Here is a 27422-nt window from a genome sequence, read left to right on the forward strand (position 1 = left end):
CCTCCTTAGGGAAATATCGTGATGACCTGTGAATTATATTATGCTAAATGGAACAAAAACTGCCTATAACGGAGGGCCTGATTTGGGGTGAAGAGTTCAAGGGGCAAAAAAGGGAGTACGGACCTACTGAATGCAAAAAAAAAAAAAAAAAAAGGAGAAAATCTTAGACAATCATAAAATGATTTCCTTGTAAGTGATGGTCGACTAAGAGATATAATGAGAGGGATAAGAGGGAAACAGAAAAAAGGAGAGAAAAATAATAACTAAAGAAGAAAAAAATAAAAATAATAAGTAAAAATCTGTTGTATTAAGTGGAGCTAAGACTGTTACATCCCAGCGAGAGAGGCCACAGCAGACACAAAGTGAATTCGAATCAGTTTTATTGTAGACCTGCACAGGGACTGCAGGCAACCCATGCAAGGGAGCACTGCAGCCCCCCAAACCTGCGCAGGGACTGCAGGTAACCCACACAGGGGAACACTGCAGCCCCCCAAACCTGCGCAGGGACTGCAGGCAACCCAAGCCTCCGAAGAGACTGGAGCACTGCAGCCACGAGCTTCTAAAATGGCTCCTTTTTATAGGGTGGCTATCTAGGGTGAGCAAGCATCATACAAAAGCTGATGTGGCTGTTAGCTATTGGCTAGGGAGGTCGTGCGCAGTTACGGGGGGGGGGGGTATTGCTCAGTGGAGAATTTCAAACATAAACTTCTGATAAGGGTCTCTGACTCAATGCAGGATGTTGCTGAACTCTTTGTTCTCAGTGTCACAGGGACCTTGTACACTCTTGGTAGCCCCAGCATGTCAGTACTCCTTGAATCTAACATTCCCCCATCTCTTTTGGGCATAAATCAAATCCTTGATTCTTCATCAGTGGGGAGAATGGTATAAGGCTGGGGCTCATGAGAATTTTCTACTTTAGCTGTAGCTATAAGCTAATTAGGTCAGGGGTCCTCCCTAGTATGTGCCGGCACGCTGATAGTGTGCCCTTAGTACTACAAGCTTTACGGACTAATTTCTTTCTGCCTTGCATTTTTCTTCTCTGTACTAACTTCTTACAACTTGCACAAACCTTCTGCAACTTACACAAACCTTCTGCAACTTACACAAACTTTCAACTTTTATGCACTTTCTTATCCAGGAATAACTGGCCTTCATAACAACTTGCTTTTCCTTTTCTTTTTAAAAGTACCTCTACACCTTATACCTTCTATTATCAAAACCATACAATTCCTTTTTAATTTATTAGAATGCTTAATTCCTAAAAACCTTAACCTTCAGCACAGACTAAGTTAGTACTAAGTAATCCTCTTTTAAAGATTGCTTTTTGGAGGTGTCCTTTTCATAAGTATCCTATTGGACACATGACCAATATTCATAGGTTATTCTATAGTGGTAGCTATGAGCACATATATAATTTTCATTTACCTTTCTCTCTTAGCCAGGGGACTTACACCCCCTTTCTGTATGACTTATAGCAGTGCATGCATCAAACCTTAAGATGACTTACTTGGCTTTCCTTTACCTTAGTTTCCCTCCCTCCCCAAAGTCTCCATGCGTGGACCAGTTAACTTCTGGTTTGTGGCTGAAGCAGGTCATGCTGTCCTTCTCAGGGTCAGCTTACAAGGGTTGGCGGGGTCAGTCTTCGCTGTCCACAAAGGTGTCTCTGCTGGGACCGCAAGCTTCAGCCGGCTGCGGTGGACCCAGGCAGGTATGCCTTCTGCCTTGGCAGTAGTGGGAGTGGTCAGGCTCATGGTGTGTGGACCCGTCTACGTGGGAGTCAGTCCTTGGGTGGTGTACTGCTAGAAGTGCCTCTTGGACAGTCTTTGAACAGTTTTCTGAGTAACCTATAAAACCTGTAAGTACTTAGGGAAAGGGTGTTACATTTCTACACTTTGCAGTTAGAGTTTAAGTCCTAGTGACTACTGCTTCTAGCTGGAATTAGCAGCAGGTCCTAGCCTATAATAGGCATGGGGCATCGAGATAAGAGAAATAAAGGAGATACTAAACATTTAATAAAGCAATAAAATCAGACTGTCAATACCCACAGTAGAGATCGTTGAGGGATAAATAAAACTTAAATATTCAAGCAAGGCATAGTAGATGGCCCTTGTGTTTACAAGAAATGAGATTAGCTTATCTGCTACTTGGAAGAAATACCTTAGGCTCCTGAACGATGTCCTTAGGCCTTCAGTGGCAATTCCCAGCACGCTGGGCAAGGTCAGGTCACAGGTAGCTGGAGCAGGGCTAGAAGAGACTGAACCCTCCCTCCATGGAGCAAGGGGGCAGCTTACCTTCTCATGTCCCTCTTTCCACAGCACATACGTGTCCCTTGATGGGGCCGGGAAGCCTGGCAGGCTTCAGTTCAATGACCTTTCTTTCCACTCTGGAGCAGGGCCTTGATGAAAGCTAGGAAGCAAGCCCCTTGGGGCGCTGGAGCCAAAAGTTGGTATTTCCTGACTTCTTTTGGGCCTTATTTGCCTTTTCTTTTACTTCCTTGGTCATTATAGACCTTAAAAAGCCATGCTCAGAAGATCTCACTGAGGGGCTTGACTAAGAGAGCAAAACTGGGTATCCTGTATTTAAAGAACCCTAAAGCAGTGGATTTAGAAGGGGCCATAATTCCCTAAATCTTCTCCTCGGGTCTAGCTCCAGATAGGAGGTGGGGATTCCCCGGAGCCAAAGCAGAGGAGGGCAGGGGGCTGTAGCAAGGTGATGATAACCTCTAGCTTACTGCGCTGTTATCTTTTGCCTGACTAAGCAGTGGCTCAGCCCTTGAGCTGGTGCCCAAGGGGGAGGGGCAAGTGCCTGAAACTGTGAGGGGAGCCTGCTGCTTCTCCTGCAGCCAGCTGCAGCCTGGCTGCCTTTTCTTTCTCTACCTCTGCTGCTATACTGGGCTGCATACTGACTGTGCCACCTGCCTGCAGGTGGGTGCTGGTGATAGTACGCTAAACTCTCTATGTTTTCTATGAGTCTAGCAATCCTTGGTTTGGCCAGTCTGCTCTTAAGTTGGCCATTCTAGGAGCAGACAAACAAACCAAATATGCACACAAAACAAACAAAACTTCTAAACCAAAACCAAAGGGAGAAGGCAGCGTCCTGCGTTCCCCAACTGACCAACCGGGTGGGGAGAAATCAGGTGGCATCCCGCCTGCTCCACTACACCCTTTTCTAACCAGAGCTCTGTTTCCAAATATTCGAAGAGGAAGCTTCCTTACCAAACAGTCTCAAGACTCCAAATGTTTCAAATCAGCCAAATTCCGTTTCAAACGGCAACTGCCGGAGGCTGGCCAGCTACCAACGTCTGCTGCAGCCCACTCCATGAGGAGGGGTCTTACACGGCCAATCTCACTGGGGCCTCCATCTATTACATCCCAGCGAGAGAGGCCACAGCAGACACAAAGTGAATTTGAATCAGTTTTATTGTAGACCTGCACAGGGACTGCAGGCAACCCATGCAAGGGAGCACTGCAGCCCCCCAAACCTGTGCAGGGACTGCAGGTAACCCACACAGGGGAACACTGCAGCCCCCCAAACCTGCGCAGGGACTGCAGGTAACCCACACAGGGGAACACTGCAGCCCCCCAAACCTGCGCAGGGACTGCAGGTAACCCACACAGGGGAACACTGCAGCCCCCCAAACCTGCACAGGGACTGCAGGCAACCCAAGCCTCCGAAGAGACTGGAGCACTGCAGCCACGAGCTTCTAAAATGGCTCCTTTTTATAGGGTGGCTATCTAGGGTGAGCAAGCATCATACAGAAGCTGATGTGGCTGTTAGCTATTGGCTAGGGAGGTTGTGCGCAGTTACGGGGGGGTATTGCTCAGTGGAGAATTTCAAACATAAACTTCTGATAAGGGTCTCTGACTCAATGCAGGATGTTGCTGAACTCTTTGTTCTCAGTGTCACAGGGACCTTGTACACTCTTGGCAGCCCCAGCATGTCAGTACTCCTTGAATCTAACAAAGACTAAATACAATGGAGACCTTGGGTTGGGAGGAATGCTAGTGAGTTAAAAAGCAATGTAAAAAGTACCCAAAATGCCACAAAAACAAACAAACAAAGGAAAAACAAAAACAAAAGCAAAAAAAAAACCTTGAGTCCCAAATTAAATAATTTGTTCGTGATTGAGGATTGAATGGGAAGAATAGTAAAAGTAGAAAAGAAGAAACAAATAGAAAGGAAAAAATAAGAAAAAGAGAGAAACGAAGGAAGAAAAAAAGAAAAAGAAAAAAACCAAAAAACAAAAGGGGAAAGAGTGAGCGTTAAGGGTTTTGGAGTGTAACCCTAAAGGAGAGTAAGGATGAAGAAAAGAAATAAAAAGTAACACTCATGGGTAGTGTAGTTCAAGAAAAGGGAAGCATAAGATGGGCAGAGAATAAAAGGACCGAGGTGGAGGAAATAGAAATAATAATAAAGGCAATAAGATAGAAGAAAGAAACAACAACAACAAAGAATTAGTGGAACAAGTTATAAAGTCTGTGGATTTTTCTTCATTTTGATAGGTTAACTTCTTCCTTTTTCTTTTCTCTCCCTCATCCTGGTTGGTGACTCTGTACCCCAGGCTCTGCCCCTGTGTCACACTTAGGTAGAGATTTGCAGTTGATGGGATTCTATGGCAATGTCATATAATTGGCTTTAGTCTAGCTGGTAGTCAAGGCTTGTTGGCATTTGCAGGGTCCAACAATGAGAGAGTCTGCTTTCCTGGAGTCTCTCTCCTAGTCTCCCCTTCCTGAATTAGCAGCCTAGTGATCCAGTTATGAGGCTGCTACTGCTTCTGTCTGGGGAGTAAGAGGCTCAAAGAGCTGGGAAATCCCCACTCTATCCCCACTCAGCACAAGGCTCTGGGTAAGGTTCTGGCAGTCAGAGCCTCCAGTGTAATCAGGCGGGGCTGGGAGTCAATTGTTGTCAAGGTGACTGTTCAGCGCCTAGCATTCAGTTAGACCACTCAACCCAGGCTTTCACAATTTGTAGCCTGTTTTGGCTAGGAAGAAGAGGCACTAGTCGCTGCTTGCTGTATAGATCTTAATGTCTGTCCCTCTTGTTAGCGTATATCCCTGAATATGGAGGCTCTGTCAATCAGAAGTTGCCCCTGCCCCTTTAGCGAGAGGCACTGAAAAATATCACGCCTCTTGTCTTGGATCACTGAACTGAGAGAGATCCTATCAATTAGAGCCCCGTGGGTGCGCAGATTTCGTGGGTTAAGCTAATTTCAGTGATTGGATCCACAGCTGTGCTCCAGAAAGTATTTCAGACTGCCTGCGCGCCCCTCCCCCAATGCTTGATTGTTAGCTTGAATGGCTGGGTGAGGTGCCTCGCCCATGGAGAGAATCTCCCGAGTAGGGAAAACCGCCTTGGCGCCCCTCCTGGACCGCGGCACGGGGCGCACCAGTGGCTGGAGACTCTCACTCGCAGTGCACGGGCCACTGGGGATGCTCGCTCTGCGACCGGACCAGGGCACGGGGCACGCGCGCGGTTTCTCAGAGCACGCCAGTGGCTGGGGACTCTCACTCGCAGTGCGTGGGCCACTGGGGACGCTGGTGGTGCAAGGGAGCTCGCTCTGTGACCGGACCGCGGCACGGGGCATGCGCACAATTTCTCAGGGCACGCTGGCGGCCGCTCACAGCACCCAGGCTGCCCTCCCCGAGTGTGGGCGGGCAGTTGCACGCGTGGGTTGATTCACCACAGGCGTACTCCCTCCTCTGCTTGAATGAACATCCGTGCTGTAGTTAGCTTCCTCCACACCCTCAGCTGACCCGTCTCTCAGATTCAAGTGATAACAGTCCTTTCGCTTTCAGTGTGTGTGGAACTCCAGAATGCTCCGAGGATAAATTTTTCTGTTTCTAGTTGATAAATTTGTTGAGATTTTGGGGAGATCTGTTGGACGCGCTGTTCATGGCGCCATTTCCGTGACATCCGCTAATATTCATTTTTTAATAAACCTATGTCTTTACTAAGTTATGTCAGCTAATTTGCCTTAAGTACAAGTCTTTTAATTAATTTATGTTACTATGAGCTTCTTTGACTTTGCTTTTCCACACTGCATTATAGGTGTGTGTGTGTGTGTGTGGTCTTCCCAATAAACGTCTCCAGGAGGAGACTCCAAATCACCTTTGTAACCCCAGTGACTGGCAACTTGTGTCTCTTAGATTATCCTCTCAACAAATATGCCTTATAAAGAAGGCAGAAACTTGACATAGGCACTTTTTCAAAGTCTGAAGGAACAGAATAAAACAGTCATCCTTTAAGTGTGGTCCTTGGACTGTCAGCATCAACATCATCTGGGTACTTGTTAGAAAAGTAGACGTCAAGTTTCAGCCTGCAATCGGAAACTCTGTGAGCAGCCCCACCATTTGTAATGAGCCCTCCGAGTAATTTTGTTGCACACTCAAGTTGAACTATCACTAGATAAGTAGAAATAGTAATTAAACAAGGTTGAATTGACTAAAATCTGTTCACATTTCAAATTAATCCAAAAAACTTGTGACCTAGATTTTCCCATTCTGGAGATAAGTTCAGAGGAGAGGCACATTCTGATTATTCAACAATTTTTTTTTCTCCATTGAAGAAATATTTTTAATTAAGAATGAGGTAAGAAATAGAAAGTGAGGCGATGTCTTCCAAAATCTAAGAGACCAGCTGGAGAGATACAATGCAAACATATATGACCACAAAATAACACCGTAATAAAGTATGGGGTGTTGTTGGAACACGACCCACACAGATGAATCGCCTCTCAGAATTTCAGGATATAGACCATGATCCACAGTTTGGAACACCTAAGGACACCTGGTCCAGTGGTGTGTAAGTCACCAATATCACACACACATGGAGAGATACCCCTTCCTTATTGCCCAAAAATGACCCACAGGGATCATTCTTCTCTTGTCCCATGCCAGATGCCACACTATGTAGAAGAGATTTCTTCCACATTAGTCATTGGGAAAAATGCACAACCAGAAATATGTCTGCCCAAATTCCATGCTGATAGGGGCTATGGAGGGGGAGAGTAAGAAATGCTCTGGGCAGAAGCCGGGCATCCTCCAAATGGAGGAGGATGAGGAGAGTGTGGTCTAGAAGATGCCAGCAGGTGTGAGTCAGAGGAAAGGGATTCAGATAGAATTTATATGTGGAAAAGAAAATGTTTCCAACAAATTTAAACCATTAAATAGATAAACACTATTATATAATCTGATTATTACTTAAATATCAAGTAAACAAAAACAAGGAAACGTGTTGACAACTCACCCTGTCCAGGCAGTATATAAGAGCCTTTCACACAAGGAGACTCTCAGACTCAAGAACTTCTCTCTCCTGGAAACCTACCCAGACACTCAACTCTCTGACACCATGGTCGGCTCTTGTTGTGGCTCTGTCTGCTCTGACCAGGGCTGTGGCTACGGCTGCTGCCGCCCCTGCTGCATTTCTAGCTGCTGCCGACCCTGCTGCATTTCTAGCTGCTGCCGCCCCTCCTGCTGTGGCTCCTGCTGTGGCTCCTGCTGCAGCCCCTGCTGCCGCCCCTGCTGCATTTCTAGCTGCTGCCGCCCCTCCTGCTGTGGCTCCTGCTGTGGCTCCAGCTGCTGCCGCCCCTGCTGCTGCCCCTGCTGCTGCCTCCGCCCAGCCTGTGGCCAGGTTTCCTGCCACACCACCTGCTACCGCCCCACCTGTGTCATCTCCACCTGCCCCCGCCCCATGTGCTGTGCCATCCCTTGCTGCTGAGTCATTGCCTGTATTCTTTGTCACAGTATGGATGCTCTCAAAGGTCACATAAAATATGTTGGAGTCAGCCAGTGACTGGGAAATGAACTCCTCTGATTTGGCATTCAGAGTTGGTGTTCAGATCTAAAAAATGACCAATGAAAACACATTTGTCAAATGATTTTAATCCAGGCCCAAATGTTCCTATTTTTAGACCAACAATATTTCATCCTAAGTATACACTGAATGTCATGATCTCATATAACATTGTGTCCATACATTCTTAATAAACAGTCATTTCCCTTGATATTGAAATCTCCTGATTTGTTAAAGATTGTGTGTATGTGTGCAAGTGTGACGTTACCTATACTTCACATTAAGAAATGTGGCATCAAATAAAGGAAAGCAAGTGAAGTTATTTACATTGGAATCGTGATTCCACTGGGCATTCATTACATGACATGGGCAAAGTTATTTAATGTCTTTAAGCCTCAGTTTTTTCTCTGTGAAATGGGGATAATACATTACATTCTTCAGTTCAATGACATAACCCATGTAATGCATTTAGCACAAAGTGCAACGCATAATTTAAGTTGTCACTAAATGTCATTTTTATTGTTACTGTTACTGAAACACTACCCTGGTCTCGGGCACTACCTTAGCATTGTGTTTTCTTTAAGCAAAGAAAGTTCATGTAATTGTTTCACTGTTGTCTAATACTCAAAATTAAGTTTTGGGTTGTCTCAAATGTCCCTTTAAAAAGCCAGTGAGTTGAACATCATTTGACTATACTACTTCAGTATGTTCCATTCATTACTGGTTATGAAATTTTTGGTTGGTCCACTTTGCTCAAGTACTTTTTCTCCCTCCCTCCCTCCCTCCATCCCCCCTTCCTCCCTCCTTTCCTTCCTCCCTGCTTTCCTCTCTAAACAATAAACTGCACTAGGAATACTAAGTGTACCCTCTAAACCCAGATTTCTGGAAATGTATAAAGTCCATGGCAAATTTTTCATAAATATTTTAAAACTTTTTATGAATTGATACTCAAACTTTTAGTATCTCAAGACTAAAGCTCCTTCATAAATTTAGCTTCTCATGAGAAGACAAGATGGCGATGGAGTAGGTGGATGTACCAACTTCCACCTCCCAGAACCAAAGTGGATTACAAACTAATTTTAAGAACCATCATCTGTAAAAACCAACTTTGGACTAAACTAAGAGGACTCTTTAACCAAGGAACACTGAAGAAGCCACACTGAGACTGGTAAAAAAAAAGCGAAAACGCGGAGAGGGCTGCCCAGCTCCCCAGAGTGAACGGCAGCCAGGAGAGACTCATGTGGCGGGAAGTGAGTTTAGCAGAAGGGGAGGGTCCTGAGCCCCAGGAGCAAAGCCCAAGCCTGCAGCCCCAGAGCCTAGAAGAGGCACATGGACAGTATTTAGCTGGAAACAATACAGGATACTGTTTGTGAGAAAGGGACTGATTTCTCAGACCCAGGATTCTTCTTAAAGGGACCGCGCAGAACACCTCTCTCACAACCACTCACCCGGGGCTCCGGGGGACGGGGAGAGAGGAGAGGACTGGAGTAGCAGAAAAAGAGTATAATCTAGGAGGAACAGGGAGAAACATTTTGAGAGAAAGCCACCCTAACCTCTAGGACGAGTCACTCCCCAAATCTGAAGCGAATATTTCCCCTGGAAACAGCAATACCAGCAAAGGGAAGCAGGACACCAGCCAAACAAGCTCTCCCGTGGCACTCAGAGCAGATTCGCTTAGAAGGAAGGAGCTTTCGGGACTACAGTAGTGAGTCTTAGGGTCTGAGATGCAGCACCCCCACCCACATGGCTGAGGGCTCACCCGAGGGCAGGCAGTGGCAGGACGTGGAAGCACGGTTCTGTTGGCAAGGGCAGAAGCTGACTGGCCACCACTGAGGCCAGGTGTGAGCTCAGTCTTGCCCGGCTGAGGAGGAGAGGACATGAAAAGTGGTCAAGCCCAGCTGCGGGCTGCCTGCAATCCAGTCTGTGGGGGAAGGGCAGGATCTCTGGAAGGGGCAGAGACCCACCCTTGAGCAAGGGCGCAGGAGCACAGCCTTGCCCCGCTGTGGAACCCAGGCTTGTGGCCTGACTTGGGAGCCAGCTCCTCCCGCAGGGGTGGAGCCAAAATCCCAGAACAGGTGGAGACCTGTTACTGAGCGTGGGCAGGCAGTCCCGCCCGGCCTGTGGAACCAAGGCTTGCAGCCATCCGACAAGTGGGCTCCTCCTGCAGGGGCAGGGCAAAAGCCCAGAATCAGGCAGAGACCCGCAGCTGAGCAAAAGTGCCCACCCCTGCCCTCAGGGCTGAGCATAACACCACCTGCAGGGATGGTGTGAAGGCCAAGGCCACCAAGGCTTGTACACCCGAGCACGAGATCACATCCACTCCCGTGAAGGAAAGGCGGAAACCACAGCAACAGCCTCAGTGGGCAGGCACCAGCAATGCCCTTACCTGAACGCCCTAAGCAGCAACAGCAGAGAAGGTGGTAGGCCTGTACACAGACCACACCTAGGGAACACAGAGGCCACACCCAGTGGACTCCAGTGGCCAAAACCTTCTTTTACACAGACAAAATGAGAAGGCAGAGAAATGCAACACAAATGAATCAAGAGAAGTCCCCAGAAAAGGACCTAAATGAGTCAGATATAACCAAATTACCAGATGCAGAGTTTAAAATAATGATTGTTAGGATGCTCAAAGATATTAGAACAACAATAGATGGTCATTATGAACACCTAAATAGATAGCAAATATAAAAAAGGATAGCAAATAAAAAAATCAGTCAGAAATGACAAATACAATATCAGAAATGAAGAACACAATGGAAGGAATTAAAAGCAGGATGGATGAAGCTGAGAATCAAATCAGCGAGTTAGAGAACAAGATAAATGAAGGCACAGAAGCAGAGCAGAAAAAAGAAAAGAGACTCAAAAAGTCTGAGGAAACACTAAAAGAGCTATGTGACAACATGAAGAGAAATAACATCTGCATCATAGGGGTTCCTGAAGAAGAAGAGAAAGAACAAGAAATAGAGACTTTGTTCAAACATATCATAGCTAAAAACTTCCCTCAATTAAAGTAAGAAAATGTCTCATAAGTTCAAGAAGCACAGAGAACTCCATTAAAGAGAAACCCAAAGAAATCTACACCAAGACACATCATAATTAAAATACCAAAGCTAAGTTATAAAGAGAAAATATTAAAAGCTGCTAGAGAAAAAAACCTATCACCTACAAAGGAGCCCCCATAAGGATGACTTCTGACTTCTCAACAGAAACACTTGAGGCCAGAAGGGAATGGCAAGAAATATTCAAAGTAATGCAGAACAAGAGCCTACAACCAAGACTACTTTATCCAGCAAGGCTATCATTTAAAATTGAAGAAGAAATAAAAAGCTTTCCAGACAAAACAAACAAACAAACAAAAAAAACCCTTAAGGAACTCACTACAACCAAACCAATGCTGCAAGAAATGCTAAGGGGCCTGTTGTAAACAGATCAAAGGAAAAAAAGAATATAGCAAAAGAGAAATATAGTTCTAAAGAATAACATGACAATAAACAACTACATATCAATAATAACCTTAAATGTAAATGGATTAAATGATCCAATCAAAAGACATAGGGTAGCTGCGTGGATAAGAAAACAGCACCCATACATATGCTGTCTACAAGAGACACACCTTAAAACAAAACATGCACACAGACTGAAGATAAAAGGATGGCAAAAATATTTCACACAAAGGGAAATGAAAAAAAAGCTAGGGTAGCAATACTTATATCAGACAAAATGGACTTTAAAACAAAGGCTATAGTAAGAGATAAAGAAGGTCACTATATAATGATAAAGGGAGCAATCCAACAGGAAGACATAACTGTTATAAATATCTATGCACCTAATATAGGAGCATCTAAATATTATATATAAAGCAGACTTTGATGGACTTAAAGGCTAAGATCAACAGCAATACTATAATAGGGGATTTCAATACCCCACTAACATCACTAGATAGATACTCAAGAAAGAAAATTAAGAAAGGAACAGCAGACTTAAAGGACATACTAGATCAACTCGATTTAATAGATGTCTTCAGAACCTTTCACCCTAAAGCAGCAGAATATATATATTCTTTTCAAGTGCTCATGGTACATTCTCGAGGATAGACCACATGTTAGGGCACAAAAGCAGTCTCAACAAATTTAAGAAGATTGAAATCATATAGAGCACTTTCTCTGATCACAATGGCATGAAACTAGAAATCAACCACAACAGAAAAACTGAAAAATACTCAAACAACTGGGAAACTAAATAGCATGTTATTAAATAATGAATGGGTTAACAATGAGATCAAAGAAGAAATAAAAAAATTCCTAGAAATGAACAATAACAAGCATACATCAACTCAAAATTTATGGGAAACAGCAAAAGCAGTCCTGAGAGGGAAGTTCATAGCATTACAGGCACACCTTAAGAAGCTAGAAAAAGCTCAAATTAACAACTTGGCCCTGTATCTAAAAGAACTAGAAACAGAACAGCAAGTAAAGCCCAGAGGTAGTAGAAGGAAGGAAATAATAAAGATCAGAGCAGAAATAAATGACATAGAGGCTAAAGAAACAATACAGATCATCAATGAAACCAGAAGCTGGTTCTTTGAAAAGGTAAACAAGATTGATGAACCTTTAACCAGACTCACCAAGAAAAAAAGAGAAAGAACTCAAATAAATAAAATTAGAAATGAGAGTGGAGAAATAACAACTGACACAACAGAAATACAAAATATTGTAAGAAAATACCATGAAGAACTGTACACCAAAAAACTAGAACACCTAGATGAAATGGACAAATTCCTTGAAACATACAATCTTCCAAAAATTAATCTGGAAGAATCAGAAAACTTAAACAGACCAATTACAACAAATGAGATTGAAACAGTTATCAAAAAACTCCCCAAAAGAAAAGTCCTGGGCCTGATGGCTTCACAAGTGAATTCTACCAAATATTCAAAGAAGAACTAACTCCTATCCTTCTAAAGCTATTTCAAAAAATTCAAGAGGAAGGAAGACTTCCAAGTTCCTTTTATGAGGCGAGCATAATTCTGATTCCAAAACCAGGCAAAGACAACACAAAGAAAGAAAATTATAGGCCAATATCCCTGATGAATTTAGATGCTAAAATCCTGAACAAAATATTAGCAAACCGGATCCAGCAATATATAAAAAAAATCATACACCATGATCAAGTGGATTTATTCTTGGGAGTCAAGGCTGGTACAATATTCACGAATCAATCAATGTGATTTATCACATAAACAAAAGGAAGGACAAAAACCACATGATAATTTCAATAGATGCAGAAAAAGCATTTGATAAAATCCAGCACCCATTCATGATCAAAACTCTCAGCAAAGTGGGAATACAGAGAACATACCTCAACATGATAAAGGTCATCTATGACAAACCCACAGCCAACATCATACTCAATGGGCAAAAATTAAAACCAATCCCCTTAGATCAGGAACAAGGCAGGGTTTTCCCCTTTCACCACTCTTATTCAACATAGTTCTGGAAGTCCTAGCTACAGCAATCAGACAAGAAAAAGAAATAAAAGGCATCCAAATTGGAAGAAGTAAAACTATTATTATTTGCAGATGATATGATATTGTATATAGAAAACCCTAAAGTCTCAGTCAAAAAACTACTGGACCTGATAAATGAATTCAGCAAGGTGGCAGGATATGAAGTTAATACTCAGAAATCAGAGGCATTTTTATACACTAATAATGAACTGTCAGAAAGAGAAATTAAGGAAGCAATCCCCTTCACCACTGCAACCAAAAAAAATAAAGTACCTAGGAATAAATTTAACCAGGGAGATTAAAGACTTGTACTCGGAAAATTATAAAACATTGATAAAAGAAATCAGGGAAGATACAAACAAGTGGAATCATATACCATGCTCATGGTTAGGAAGAATAAACATCATTAAAATGTCTATATTACCCAAAGCAATTTATATATTCAATGCAATACTGATTAAAATACCAATGACTTACTTCAAAGATATAGAACACATATTCCAAAAATTTATATGGAACCAAAAGAGAACACGAATAGCCTCAGCAATCTTGAAAAGGAAGAATAAAGAGGGAGGTATCACACTTCCGGATATCAAGTTATACTACAAGGCCATTGTATTCAAAACAGCCTGGTACTGGCATAAGAACAGGCATATAGATCAATGGATCAGAACTTAGAACCCAGAAATAAACCCACACTTTTATGGACAACTGATATTTGACAAAGGAGGTAAGGAAATACAATGGAGTAAAGACAGCCTCTTCAACAAATGGTGTTGGGAAAACTGGATAGCTACCTGCAAAAAAATGAAACTAGACCACCAACTTACACCATTCACAAAAATAAACTCAAAATGGATAAAAGACTTAAATGTAAGGCGTGAAACCATAAGCATCTTAGAAGAAAACATAGGCAGTAAGCTCTCTGACATCTCTTGCAGCAATATATTTATATTTGCTTATTTATCTCCACAGGCAAGTGAAATAAAAGACAGGATAAACAAATGGGACTATATCAAACTAAAAAGCTTTTACACAGCTAAAGAGAATAAGAACAGAATAAAAAGACAAACTACACAATGGGAGAATATATTTGACAATACTTCTGATAAAGGGTTAATAACCAAAATTTATAAAGAACTTGTAAAACTCAATACCAGGAAGACAAACAATCCAATCAAAAAATGGGCGAAAGAAATGAATAGACATTTCTCCAAAGAGGACATACAGATGGCCAATAGGCATATGAAAAAAATGCTCAACATCACTAATCATTAGAGAAATGCAAATTAAAACCACAATGAGATATCACCTCACACCGGTCAGAATGGCGCTCATCAACAAAACAACACAGAATAAATGCTGGCGAGGACGTGGAGAAAAGGGAACCCTCCTGCACTGCTGATGGGAATGCAGACTGGTGCAGCCACTGTGGAAAACAGTATGGAGATTCCTCAAGAAATTAAAAATTGAACTGCCTTTTGACCCAGCTATCCCACTGTTAGGAATATACCCCAAGAACACCATAGAACTGCTCCAAAAGGAGAAATGCACCCCCATGTTTATGGCAGCATTGTTCACAATAGCGAAGATCTGGAAACAGCCCAAGTGTCCATCAGAGGACGAGTGGATTAAAAAGCTTTGGTACATATATACTATGGAATAACTCAGCCATAAGAAATGATGACATCGGATCATTTACAACAACATGGATGGACCTTGATAACATTATACTGAGCGGAATAAGTAAATCAGAAAAAACTAAGAACTATATGATTCCATACATAGGTGGGACATAACAATGAAACTCAGAGACATGGACAAAAGTGTGGGGGTTATGGGGGGGAGGGAAGGAGAGGTAGGGGGTTGGGGGGGAGGGGCGCAAAGAAAATCAGTTAGAAGGTGACGGAAGACAATTGGACTTTGGGTGATGGGAATGCAGCATAAGCAAATGTCAAAATAACCTAGAGATGTTTTCGCTGAACATATGTACCCTGATTTATCAATGTCTCCCCATTAAAATTAATTTAAAAAAATTTAGCTTCTCGTGTTATTGAAGTTTCCAATCTTCTTGATGGTTTTATTCTCCTGTTTTAGGCTTTTGTCACCTTGCGTGGTCTTACTTAAGCTCATGCATTGCAGGATATTCCAGTAAGACTCAGTTTTCTCATCAAAACTCAGGTGAGAATAATCATCTTTAGCTGGGAAAAGGTTTGCACAATATATACAATAACTATTTATACAAATATAAGGGTCTATAAGTTTTGGTTCATAATCTGAAGTCCATTAAAAACATTTTAAATTCCTATTTTGCATATATCAGAGTTTTATATATATTTGCTGTGTTATATTTTCAAAAATTAAATGTAACTAAGAGTTGATTGTTATTCATATATATTTTTTAAAAGCTCTAAGGTTTTCAAGAGACAAACCGAATAGAGGTTGATATAAGATGGTCTTGACCCCAACATAAGTTGTGATAGCTTATCACAAATGTCGTGCAGATATGTTCAGATTCCCCTTTTCAAGTTACTCTAAAGTGTTCTACAGAGTACAGTCCTGTCTTTCCACACACTAGAGTTAACAAATCTTTATGTTTTTCTTTGGTAATTGTTTAAATGTTACATATGTTCCTCCTTTATTGCAATATAAATAACTTATCATCTAGAGCAGTGGTCCCCAATCCCTGGGCCACGGACCGGTACGGGTCCATGGGCCATTTGGTACCAGTCCACAGAGAAAGAATAAATAACTTACATTATTTCCGTTTTATTTATATTTAAGTCTGAACACTGTTTTATTTTTTTAAAATGACCAGATTCCCTCTGTTACATCTGTCTAAGACTCACTCTTGACACTTGTCTCGGTCGCATGATACATTTATCTGTCCCACCCTAAAGGCCGGTCTGTGAAAATATTTTCTGACATTAAACTGGTCCATGGCCCAAAAAAGGTTGGGGACCACTGATCTAGAGGAGACTATAGATCTTAGTTTGAACTACTTAAGAAAATATACAATGGTCATAGGTAATTCAAAAAAGAAATGGGAAAATACATGAATAGTAAAATTTCAAGTGGTCCTTAGGCCCATTAAAGGGAATTTGGAGTTTCCCAGAACACACGTCCATACACTTTTGCTGAGAATGGGCTTTTAAATGACCTTATGGAAGTTTCATGCACTATCTTTATATGTAAATTAGGCTCTGGTCTCAGTTACACTGGGAAAGGGGGGGTGGTGATTTCCACACACTTCAAACAAGCAATACTCAGGACACTACCTGGGTGTCCTAAACTTCAACTCAGTTCTGACACTATCTATCTATGTTAGCATAGGTAACTAGTTAGTATTAATAAAAAAAAGAGAGAGCAAGTGAAATCAGACATTAAGCCTAATCAACTAGGGAGCTGAGTCAGACATTAAGCTTGACTTACTAAAAAGCTTAATATTTGCAGCTCTGCAGGGGACTGCTGCATCCTCCCCTGAGGGACTTAATCTCCAAAGCAAACTCTGTGGAGGACCACTGGCCATTATGTGGAATTACCCAGGGAGAGATAAAACAATAAAAGTGATATTTCTCTGCCACTTGTTCAGCAGAAGCCAAAATGGTGACCATAAAGCAGAGGTATCTAACCTGGGCTAAAGACCCGACTGGGTAGGGGGAAGACCCAACACAAGCCCATGAAGAGCCAGGAAAGAAACCAGTTAGTTTGAAAGCCTCAGGCAATATAATCAAAGCTTAACAAAGGCCCCTCTTGGTAGCACCTGTTCGCCCATTTGCTTGGGCATTCTCCCTCCATAGCAACCACACAGCTCAAAGCATGGGTCCTTTGCAGTCATGCAAGCCCAGCAGCCATGTGTCCCCAAGCTTGGCTGAGCTCCAAGCACAGTACTGGGTGCAGCAGCTCTGTGCCAGCCAGAGTGCAGCCAGTAACATGGACTAAGCTAGCCAGACGGGAACAGAGGCTGAGCTGGAATAAGCTTTGGAATGGACCAAACTGAACTACAGTAGCTTCAGATGCCCATCCAGTGGCTGGTAATGGCACATCTCTGGACACTGGTCCTTCTTCTGGGTTTGGTGAAGACAAGCCGGGATTTTTTCAACAGCAGCACAAAGCTAAGCCACCTTTGTGGATGAGACACTGGACACTTGGGGACAGTCCTTTGTGCTTGCTCCAGCTCCAATAAATGTCACCACTATACCTCATTCTCCTATGCATGGGTCCCCAGAATGCTTTTCTTACAACTCCAGGGAGGAACCCCATTTCCACCGATGACACCTAAAGATTCCACAGGTTAAGGGCTCACTCCCACACGACTTACCCTCTCCTTCAGAAGCTAGTTTCAAGCCCATGCTGTCATCTGTCCTTCTAACCAACTAGGTATAAGTCAAAGTTCCTCCAGTGCTCTCCTTCAGCTTAGATTAATTTGCTAGGGCTGCTCACAGAACTCAGAGAAATATTTTACTGACCAGATTACTGGTTTATTATAAAAGGGTGTAACTCAGAAACAGCTGCAGTGAAGAGACTCATAGGGCAAGGCATGGGGAAAGACAGGGTGCAGTTTCCATACCCTCTTTCATGCCCACCGCGCTCTCCGCATCGCCACCTGCCCACCAACCCAGATGCTCTCTGAACCTCATCCACTGGCTTTTTCTGAGGCTTATTTACACAGTCATGACTGATTAAATCACTGGCCTCTGGTGATTGATTCAACCTCCAGCCCTTCTCCCCTCCACAGAAGTTTGCAGGTGGGTGACACAGGAAGTTCCAATTCTCCAACTACAAGGATGGTTCCCTAGCAACCAGGCCTTATCCTGAGGTTTGGATAACAAACTGGTTATATTGATGCTGTTATAGCTCAGATTAGATCTGCTTGTCTTAAAGCCTAGATACAAATCACTGGAGTTGGAGACAAGGGAGAAAAGCCTGCAGCTTTACATCAGTTGGTACAAATTCAATTAGAATTAGGACATATAGAAGAATCATGAAGTTCTTAGAATTCTTCAGTCTTTATAATAATAATAATAAAAATACTGATTTTCCTTGGTGTTTTGGCTACAATCTTCTGAGCTATCATTTTATTTCTTTCTTATTCCTTGCCTGGAAACTGAGGCAGGGAACATGTGTTGGATCTGACTATAGAATATATCCCAGAAGCTGCCAAGAGAATTTTCTTGGGGAAATTTTCTTTAGTCCCATCCATTGTCAGTCCCTCTGTCAGAAAATGCCCTGATTAAAATCAGGCAGGCATCTTTCTAGTCTAACTGTGCTCTGAAATCCCAGGTTTCTTTATGGGTTGTCTGGTCTGGTTTGTCTGATTCTGATTTCTGTTTAGTTTTTGTTTGATGTTGTCTAAAATGTAACTTTTAAGGCCTGAATTAAGTGTTTACACACAAAAATTTTAAATGACCAGGCAAGAAGCTCGGAATATTGTTAGAAACTGTCCTCAGTATAGTATTATAAATGCTCCTCCATTACCAAGAGAATGAATCCTAGAGGACAACACAGTAATAACTTGTAGCAAATAGATATTACTTACATATCTTCTTTTAGAAAACTATCCTATGTATACTGTTCTATTAATATTTATTCTTCCTTTCAATAGGCCACACCTTTGCCTAGAGAAAAGACTGATTGTGTCATTCAACATCTTATTGAAGCTTTTAATGTTATAGGCATTCCTAAAGCAATTAAAACTGACAATAGTCCTGCCTATACATCTGTTAAATTTCAACAATTCTTAGCATTTTAGAATATTAAACATACTACTAGAATTCCATATAATCCACAAGGACAAGCGATTATTGAATGCAGTAACTGCACTCTGAACAATGTTACTTAAACAAAAAGGAGAGAGAAGATTATCCTCTAGAATTATGTTACACAAAGCTTTATTTACTTTAAATTTCTTAAATACAGAAGATAATTTTACTGCTGCAGACAGACATTGGACAAAAAATAACAGTTCTAAGATTAATCAACCTGTGCATTATAAAAATGAGTTGGATCAATAGGTACCTAGTGTAGTGCAACATTGGGGAAGAGGGTTTGCTTGTGTCATTGCAGAATCCGGTGAAGTCCTTAAGATTCCTGCTCGTAGAATTAAACTAACAACATAAATAAGAACAAGAAATTCTTTCCATATCCACCCTTTGCTGAGATGGAAGAAATAAATTTCGAAAGAAGAACCTTAAAGGTGCTGCTGCTTGGTATTGAAAAGGCTAAAATATCAAGTTGAGGTCATCTTAGAAAGCTGACCTTTAATGGTAAAAAGATGCTACAAGCTACTAGAAAAGAAGAAAATGCTACTAACCTGTTTTTAGCAATGACTACTTTGGTAACAATTCCAGTAAGTAGAGCTGAAAATTTTAGTTATTGGGCATATGTCCCTAATCCTACATTAAGCAGAGCTATTCATTAGGAAGATAGTGCCTTTCCTATTTTTGTTAATGATTCTAATTGGCTTCCAGGACCTTTTAATGATAGGGGTCCCTTAGCACCTTCGGAAGAAGGCATGAAATTAGAAAATTATACAACAGGAGTTGAGGGATTACCTATATATATAGGACATGAGCCACATTGTTTAAAAATAGAAACTCAAGCTTGGCTCTCTATTGTCAAAAATAAGGGTAAAGGGGAAGGAAAAAAAAAGTTTGTTGCAAGGATATGGATTTAAAAGTAATACATCTGTACATGTAACATCATAGATTAAAGCCCTCATGGTTCCGCCCGAGTTAAAGGGCAAGGTGCTGGTTTAAGGTGGTATAAGAACAATGGTTTAATTAGAGCTGGTGGTCAAAGTAATCATACTATCATATGGCATAGAGGAGGGATGTCACCTTGAGCTCCTCACATATAAAATTTGGTCCTATATAATATCATTTGTGGAAAGTAGCCATAGCACTTAAATATATGTCAGCGTAAAAAGGAAAAATCTGGAGAAATTATCCTTCTAATCATACTATGTTAATCTTTAAGAAGAATGAAACACATCTCATATCTGCTTGTGTTAGATTGCCTTATATGTTTTTATAGGTGAAACCAAATAGCTGAAAATTACTCAATGACTTGCAATAAGTGTACTTTTTATACATGTATTAACTCTTCTATTCTTTTTAATGAAAATAGTCAAAGTCTTTACATTTTAAGAACCTGAACAGGAGTCTGGATTCCAGTACAGATGCATTGAATGTGGTAGGGTTCCCCTTCCATGATGCTGTTACAACATCTTATTAAGTCCTTGAAGCAAACCAAGAGACTAGTTGGACTGATTATCGCCATCATTATAGGACTAATAGCTGTAACCACTGCGGCTGCTATATCTGGAGTTGCATTACATCAAAGTATACAGACTGTGAACTTTGTACAAAAATGGCATGAAAATTTTGAACAACTGTGGACTTCTCAATAACGTATAGATAGTAACATTAATACAGTTAATGATTTAGAACAGACTATAATTATGTTAAGAGATCAAATTGTTAGCCTGCAAAGACAAATTAAGCTAAGGTGTGATTAGAATGTAACTACATTTTGTGTTACCCCTATTCCTTAAAATCATACTTATTTCCCTTATGTTAAAATGTTAAAAAGCATTTGTCAAATCATGATAAAATAAGTAAAGAAATCATTAAATTAATCCCAAAATTTATCAGCTTTAAACAACAAACATTTACTATCTCACACACTTTCTGAGGGTTAGAAATTTAGAAGGGGTGTGTCAGGGTCTCTGATGAGGTTGCAGGCAAGCTTTTGGCCAGACCTGAATTCACAGGAAGAGAGAAAAATCCATGTCCAAGTTCACTCACATGGCTGTTAGCAGAAAGATTCAGTTCTTCTCCATGTGGTGCTCATACAACGTGGTAGCTGGCTTCCTCCAGAGTAAGAAATCTCAGAAAGCCAGAAAAATTAAAAAATAATTGAAACAACAAAAAATACCCCAAGAGAGAAACTGCTGTCTTCTTATAATAACCTAATCTTGAAAAAGGCTTGCTCTTATTACTTCTGTGTTCCATTCATTCATTCAAAGTAAATCACTTCATTTAGCTCACACTAGAGGGGAGGGGATTATATAAGGACATGAGCACCAGGAGGCCGACACCACTGGAGGTCATCTTAGAGGCTGCCTACCGCAGTCTATGACAGAGGTGGTACATTCTAAAGCGGTGTTTAACTCCATGGGCCTAAAAGTGGTGTTTAACTCCATGGGCCTGTGGGTGGTTTCCCGGGTCATGGGAAGTTAAGTGTCTAAAAAGAAGACGTATAGGACCCGAGCTATAGGAAACACCAACAACTGTAAATTGAGAAAGGAGCAACAGCAACCACAAGGGACCAGAAAGGACTAGCCTGAGAAGGGAGAAGACAGCTGGTAGAGTGCAGGGTCCAAAAGACAGTGGCTATTTGAAAAATTAAAGGACGGAATTCTACTTCCAGCTATGGCAAAGCAGTTAGTATCACACAAATCTCTCAATGATGACAACTATGAGAATTGGATAAAAATTAAGAGAACAGTTGTTTTTGAAGCATTGGAAATTGACCTATGTAGTCAGGACAGAAGGCATGTGGTGTAAGTGAATTAAATCCTTTCAGGTGGAAGATAAAATCACCTCAAGCCTCTAAAGTTTTTCATGTATAATGCTTGGCATTCAATTTTAAAAACTGCCAGGTATGCCAGAACATAAGGGGCCACATGGCTACAAACAAGGCAAAAATAAATAAATAAATAAATAAATAAATAAATAAATAAATAAAGAAAGAAAGAAAGAAAGAAAGAATAGAAATACATTCAAAGGGATACATATATAGATGTTAAAACTATCTTTAGAGTAACTATGATTAATATGTTTGAAATAATAGATGAAAAATAATATTAATACATTTCATCAGATAACTGGAATCTGTAAAAGTAAATAAATAAAGTCCTAGAAACCCTAGAACTAAAAAATTCAAAAACTGAAATTCAGAATTCAGTAAGTGATTTGAGAGAACAGAAGATTAGCTCTAACAGATCAGACAGAATAGAAGAGAGGAAGAGCAACCTGGAAGCAGAAAACACCTACACTGAAGTACGGAGAGAAAAAAAGGTAAAAAGTATAGACAAGAGCATTAAACACATACGAAGCACAGTGAAACGGCCTAAGACACATGTAAGTTGGAGTTCCAGAGAGGACAGGGCAGAAGCTACAGAGAAGAGACAGTGGTGGGCAATGCAACAAAACTGCTCTAAAACTTCAAGCCACAGATTCAAGACCTCTTTGAATCTTAATTTATAGTCTCCTTTAGAATCTTCAGTTATCTAAACTCTTGGAGGTTATACTTTCTTTTCCTCTATCTACTGCATTATTTATGGTGGATGATTTTCTTGTAGATTTTATAACATCTTCCTACGGACACCCCATACAGGCTATGTGTAGTTTCTTACAAGTTTACTTTTCCTGTGGTTAATGCTGTTATTTCTGTGTGCTATGATTTTTATTTGTGTTTCTGATGATTCCAAGGACATTCAATATTTTGCAGTAATCAGTTTCTCACCTTGAGAGTTCTTCACTATGCATACAGTGTACATTAGAAAGCTTGGTGACATTACTGTGGTGTAAATGTTCACGGGAGCCTTGATTACCACTTACAATCACTTGTGGACAGACTAAGGTTTTCTTTTCCCTATATTACTATACTTACAAGATCACTTTAAAAATGCAAACTTTAACCTGAACCCTGCCTTGTGACAGCCTGAGGTCCCATTTCTTGCACCTGCTTGGATTTTAACTACCAGCCTCCAATTCTGAGTGCCTATCTAGATACCAAACCTTCAGAGACCACAAGATGTCAGCTACTGTTTGCAGTCTGTGTTCCTTTTTTATAACTGGAAAATGAGAATTTTTCTTCTCCTTTTTCAAGTCCAACTATGTAATTGAAATACTTAAAGAATATTTTTCAAGCATTTCTATTTGCTTATATTTGAGGGTAGACTAGTCCATATCAACTTAATCAGCCATATTGTCAGAAGTCCTATATTTCAGGGACCCAAGAAGATGAAAGATTTACTGCATTGTTAGAAATATCAAAAAAGGGTCCTTACAGTAGAAGCTCCTATAAAGTAAAATTTATCATATACTTTAACATGCCCCTCCATCCCAAAAGGACATGAACTACTCACTCTTGACATGCTAACATTACAGAAAAAGATTTTTCAATCCAATTCCTTTTGATGTTTTTAAACTTTTTATTTTTGAAAATAATTAAAATTTATATAATAGTGCCAAAGAACTCTCCTATATCATATAGCCTTCACCTAGATTCAATATTTTGCCACATTTTGTTTCTCTCCAATAGAGATAAAAGTAAGTAGGTAAGTAGATAGATAGATAGATAATGATATGATTTAGATACAGATAAACGTATAAGACTGGGGACGTTTTCTTGCATAACAACAGCACAAAAATCAATTAAATCAAGTGTTGATGCATTACTATTATTTAATGTATGTTTAATAACCAAAGGTTGCCAGTTATACCAATGTCTTACAGAGAAATTTTTACCCATATCCATGAATTGCATTTAGATATTGTATCTCATTAGTCTCTTTGAATCTGAAACACTTCCTCAATTCATCTTTATATTGGGTGATTCTGACATTTTTTAAGAGAACAGATCAGTCATGTAGAATATCCCCGAGTCTGTGTCTATCTGATGTGTCCTCATAATTAGATTCAGGTGACGCATTTTGACAGGAGTACTACAAAGTGATGCTTTTCTCAGTGTGTGGCTTTAAGGAGACACTTGTCAGTTTGTCCCATCATTAATAATGTTAACGTTGATCCCATGGTTAAGGTTATGCTTTCAAATTTCTTCACAGTAAATTTAATAGGTTTTCACTTGAAATTAGTAAGTAATTGATAGGGAACTATTATGGAAGTGTGCAAATAGCCTATAACCCATCAAACTTTTGCCCAATAGCTATAGCATCCATTGATAATATTTACTTGAATCAAGGTAGCTCAGTTGATTAGAGTATCATCCCAATATGTCAATGTTGTAGGTTCGATCCCTGGTCAGGGCACATACAAGAATGAATCAAGTTTTATTGTGAGAGTAGTAAATGATGATTTCATAGCTTTGTTTTATCTTTTACATTTATTAGTTGGTATTCTACTCTCAGAGATACCTTTCTCATCTTTTTCTTTTAAAAATATTTTTTATTTAAGTAGTCTCAGTATGGACTCATGGATTCTTGTTTTATTTAATGAGTTAAAATCCATTACTGTCATTATTCATTTTGGTGCTTAAGCTGCTCCATACTGAGCCAGTGAAGAGTACCGTCAAGGTGGCTTCAAGTGACTTTTAATATTTAAAAACCATGAGTCATAGGCAACGTTTTCAAATACAATACAGGAAGTAAGACTTAGTACATATCTGAGGTAGCCAGAGAGCCCACCATCTAATGAGCATTCGTGTCTCACAGATAGGTTCCTGCCTTCCTCATTACACACAGGTAACTCACAAAGATGAACATTCTTCATTTTTTCCCCTACAATATTTCTGCTTCTCTTTTAACATCAAAGAGATCTTGGCATAATGAGAATAATTGGTCCAAACAACATCATGGAATGATACACAGGTCACAGGTATACATTAGGGACTGGATCATGTGATGGGCACTCCTGACAGATAATTGGAGAGACGATTCTGAGGAAGGCTGGATTGAAAAATCTCAACACACCAGGAAAAAGAAATCTTGTTTTTCTTCATCTTAAAATCTTTAACCAGAAAAATACAATGATCTAATTTTACACCAATATTTCTAGTAGAAAAAATAAACTAGAAAATGGCCCAGGACCTGGGCGCAGCAGCCTCAGCAGAGTACAAAGGAGGACATACAGTAGGGGGACTTTCAAATTTGCTAAGTTAACGGTCCTGCTAATAAAACCTTGGAGCAAAAAGGAGATAAGGATTCGTTTGGAATGTAGATGTAAAAGAGATATTAGTTAGAGATGAGCTGGTATCTGAAGTGGGCATTTACAGGGGAAGCATGTGTATACAACAAAGCAGCATAAGAAATGACACGGGGTTGCCATTCTCCACACCGTCGAGGACAGAAGGAGACGACCACCCTTCCTAATGATGGCGTAATTTAAATCTACCTGAGCTTCAATGACCTCATGTCTAAGGAAGGAAGAAAAATCGTTTCTACCTCACTGAGTCCTTGTAAAGTGTAAACAGATAACAATTATAGAAAAAAATTCCTGACACACTGTAGGCACTCAAAAATAGTCATTATTAGTAGTATCTCATTTCATAAGAAGTGTGTAGGTTTGAATATATTATATAATTGTTATTTTGTTTACTAGTCATAAGTGCTCTAAATCAGTGATCATCAATCAGTGTGCCATGAGAATTTTTAAAGTATGCAATATCTGACTATTTAGTCAGGGGCACTAACCTCTTTTCCTTTAGATTGGCAAATAAAAAAAAATTACAACAGGCATCCAGAGTGAATGAATCAAAGTTATACTTATTTTTTGGTCAGATCAGCAAAAAATATATTTTAGTGTGTGTGTCTCATAGTTTTAGCAATTAATTTATGTGTGCCATGAGATGAAAAAGGTAGAAAATCACTGTTCTAAATAGTTGCCTATGCAGGGGTCTTGTCTGGCTTACTTAATTGCCTGGGAGAAAGATTAAAAGCTTAATTCCTTATATCTGAAACATACCTTGCAAAGAAACAATAGCTCAGAATACAGTAAAAAATATTTCAATAATACTTCAATTATACACATTCCACTGGGCATGCTCACATATCAAAATGAGATAAAAAAAAATACTCCCTTGTGATATGCTATCTCTGAAGATCATGTCAATAATAACTTAATAATTTTAAAAAGGACCCATCATGTCAATGAGTTTTTGCTATTTAAAAGTAATGAATCATTGCATTATAACTGTTTCAAATTAAATAGACTCAAGAAGAAAAAACAGATTGGAACTTTGTTAGGATCTTTTATATATCACTAACAATCCAGGAAACTCAAAGGAATCACAGTATTTCTCATCACATACGATAACTGCACCCCCTCCTTCAGAGATGGGTCTTTCACCTTATTTTACCACCAGCATTTGTTATGACTTGTTCTTTGAGAGCAGAGGAGATTTTATTACCATAAAAATCCATTCTCAAAATATTATTCTGGAGTCAAATAGAGAAATAAAAGTTACACTTGTGAAATACAATGAAACAATATATTGTAGGCCTACTTGAGAAGACACATCAGACAAAGAAATATGGAAACTGATTTGCTTGGCTTTAACCAAACTGGATCGCTCATAATACAACAAGAAAAGGAAACAGTGCTGTTCCTATAAATAGAAATATTTACCAGATAAACACAATTATCTAATTTAATGAAACCAATTGACTTTCAACTAGGATAAACAACAACAAGGTGAGTCCTGCATGTGGTCACAGCAGCTCTCAGCAGGATATAAAAGCAAGAGAGGGCAAGGAGAGACCACACTCGAGAACCTCACTCCTCTGAAAACTCACCTCGAACCTCCACCCTCAGACACCATGGTCAGCTCCTGTTGTGGATCTGTCTGCTCTAACCAGGGCTGTGGACAAGGCTGCTGCCAGACCACCTGCTGCAGGACCACCTGCTGCCGCCCCAGCTGCTGTGTGTCCAGCTGCTGCCGCCCTTGCTGTGGATCCTGCTGCTGCCGCCCCTGCTGCATTTCTAGCTGCTGCCGCCCCTGCTGCTGTGGCTCCAGCTGCTGCAGCCCCTGCTGCCGCCCCTGCTGCATTTCCAGCTGCTGCCGCCCCTCCTGCTGTGGTTCCTGCTGTGGCTCCAGCTGCTGCCGCCCCTGCTGCTGCCCCTGCTGCTGCCTCCGCCCAGCCTGTGGCCAGGTTTCCTGCCACACCAACTGCTACCGCCCCACCTGTGTCATCTCCACCTGCCCCCGCCCCATGTGCTGTGCCATCCCTTGCTGCTGAACCTCTGCTTTGAACGCAACACTTCCTCCCTTCCCATAGATGCAGACCTTCTTTTTCAAAAATGTATAACCCTAGTCCTACTAATTCCCTGTCCACATTCCAACTTTTGTCCAAACTCCCTTCCTTCAAAATGAATTC

General features: G+C 40.7%; 1 protein-coding gene across 2 annotated transcripts; it reads left to right on the forward strand.

Annotated features, from left to right (window-relative positions):
- The first annotated feature begins 7347 nt into the window (after positions 1-7347).
- LOC136323591 (keratin-associated protein 4-6-like) lies at positions 7348-27284 on the forward strand. 2 transcript variants are annotated; one of them, XM_066255441.1, is made up of 3 exons: positions 7348-7696; positions 25782-25790; positions 26917-27284. In XM_066255441.1, the coding sequence occupies exons 1-3, from the start codon at positions 7348-7350 to the stop codon at positions 27282-27284; spliced, it is 726 nt and encodes a 241-aa protein (XP_066111538.1). The 2 variants fall into 2 exon arrangements, with proteins under 2 accessions (XP_066111538.1, XP_066111539.1); XM_066255442.1 differs by lacking the exon at positions 25782-25790 and having other exon boundaries at positions 7348-7588.
- Positions 27285-27422: the final 138 nt, after the last annotated feature.

This window comes from Saccopteryx bilineata, chromosome 2 (genome assembly GCF_036850765.1).
Source record: "Saccopteryx bilineata isolate mSacBil1 chromosome 2, mSacBil1_pri_phased_curated, whole genome shotgun sequence".
NCBI classification, from domain to species: domain Eukaryota; kingdom Metazoa; phylum Chordata; class Mammalia; order Chiroptera; family Emballonuridae; genus Saccopteryx; species Saccopteryx bilineata.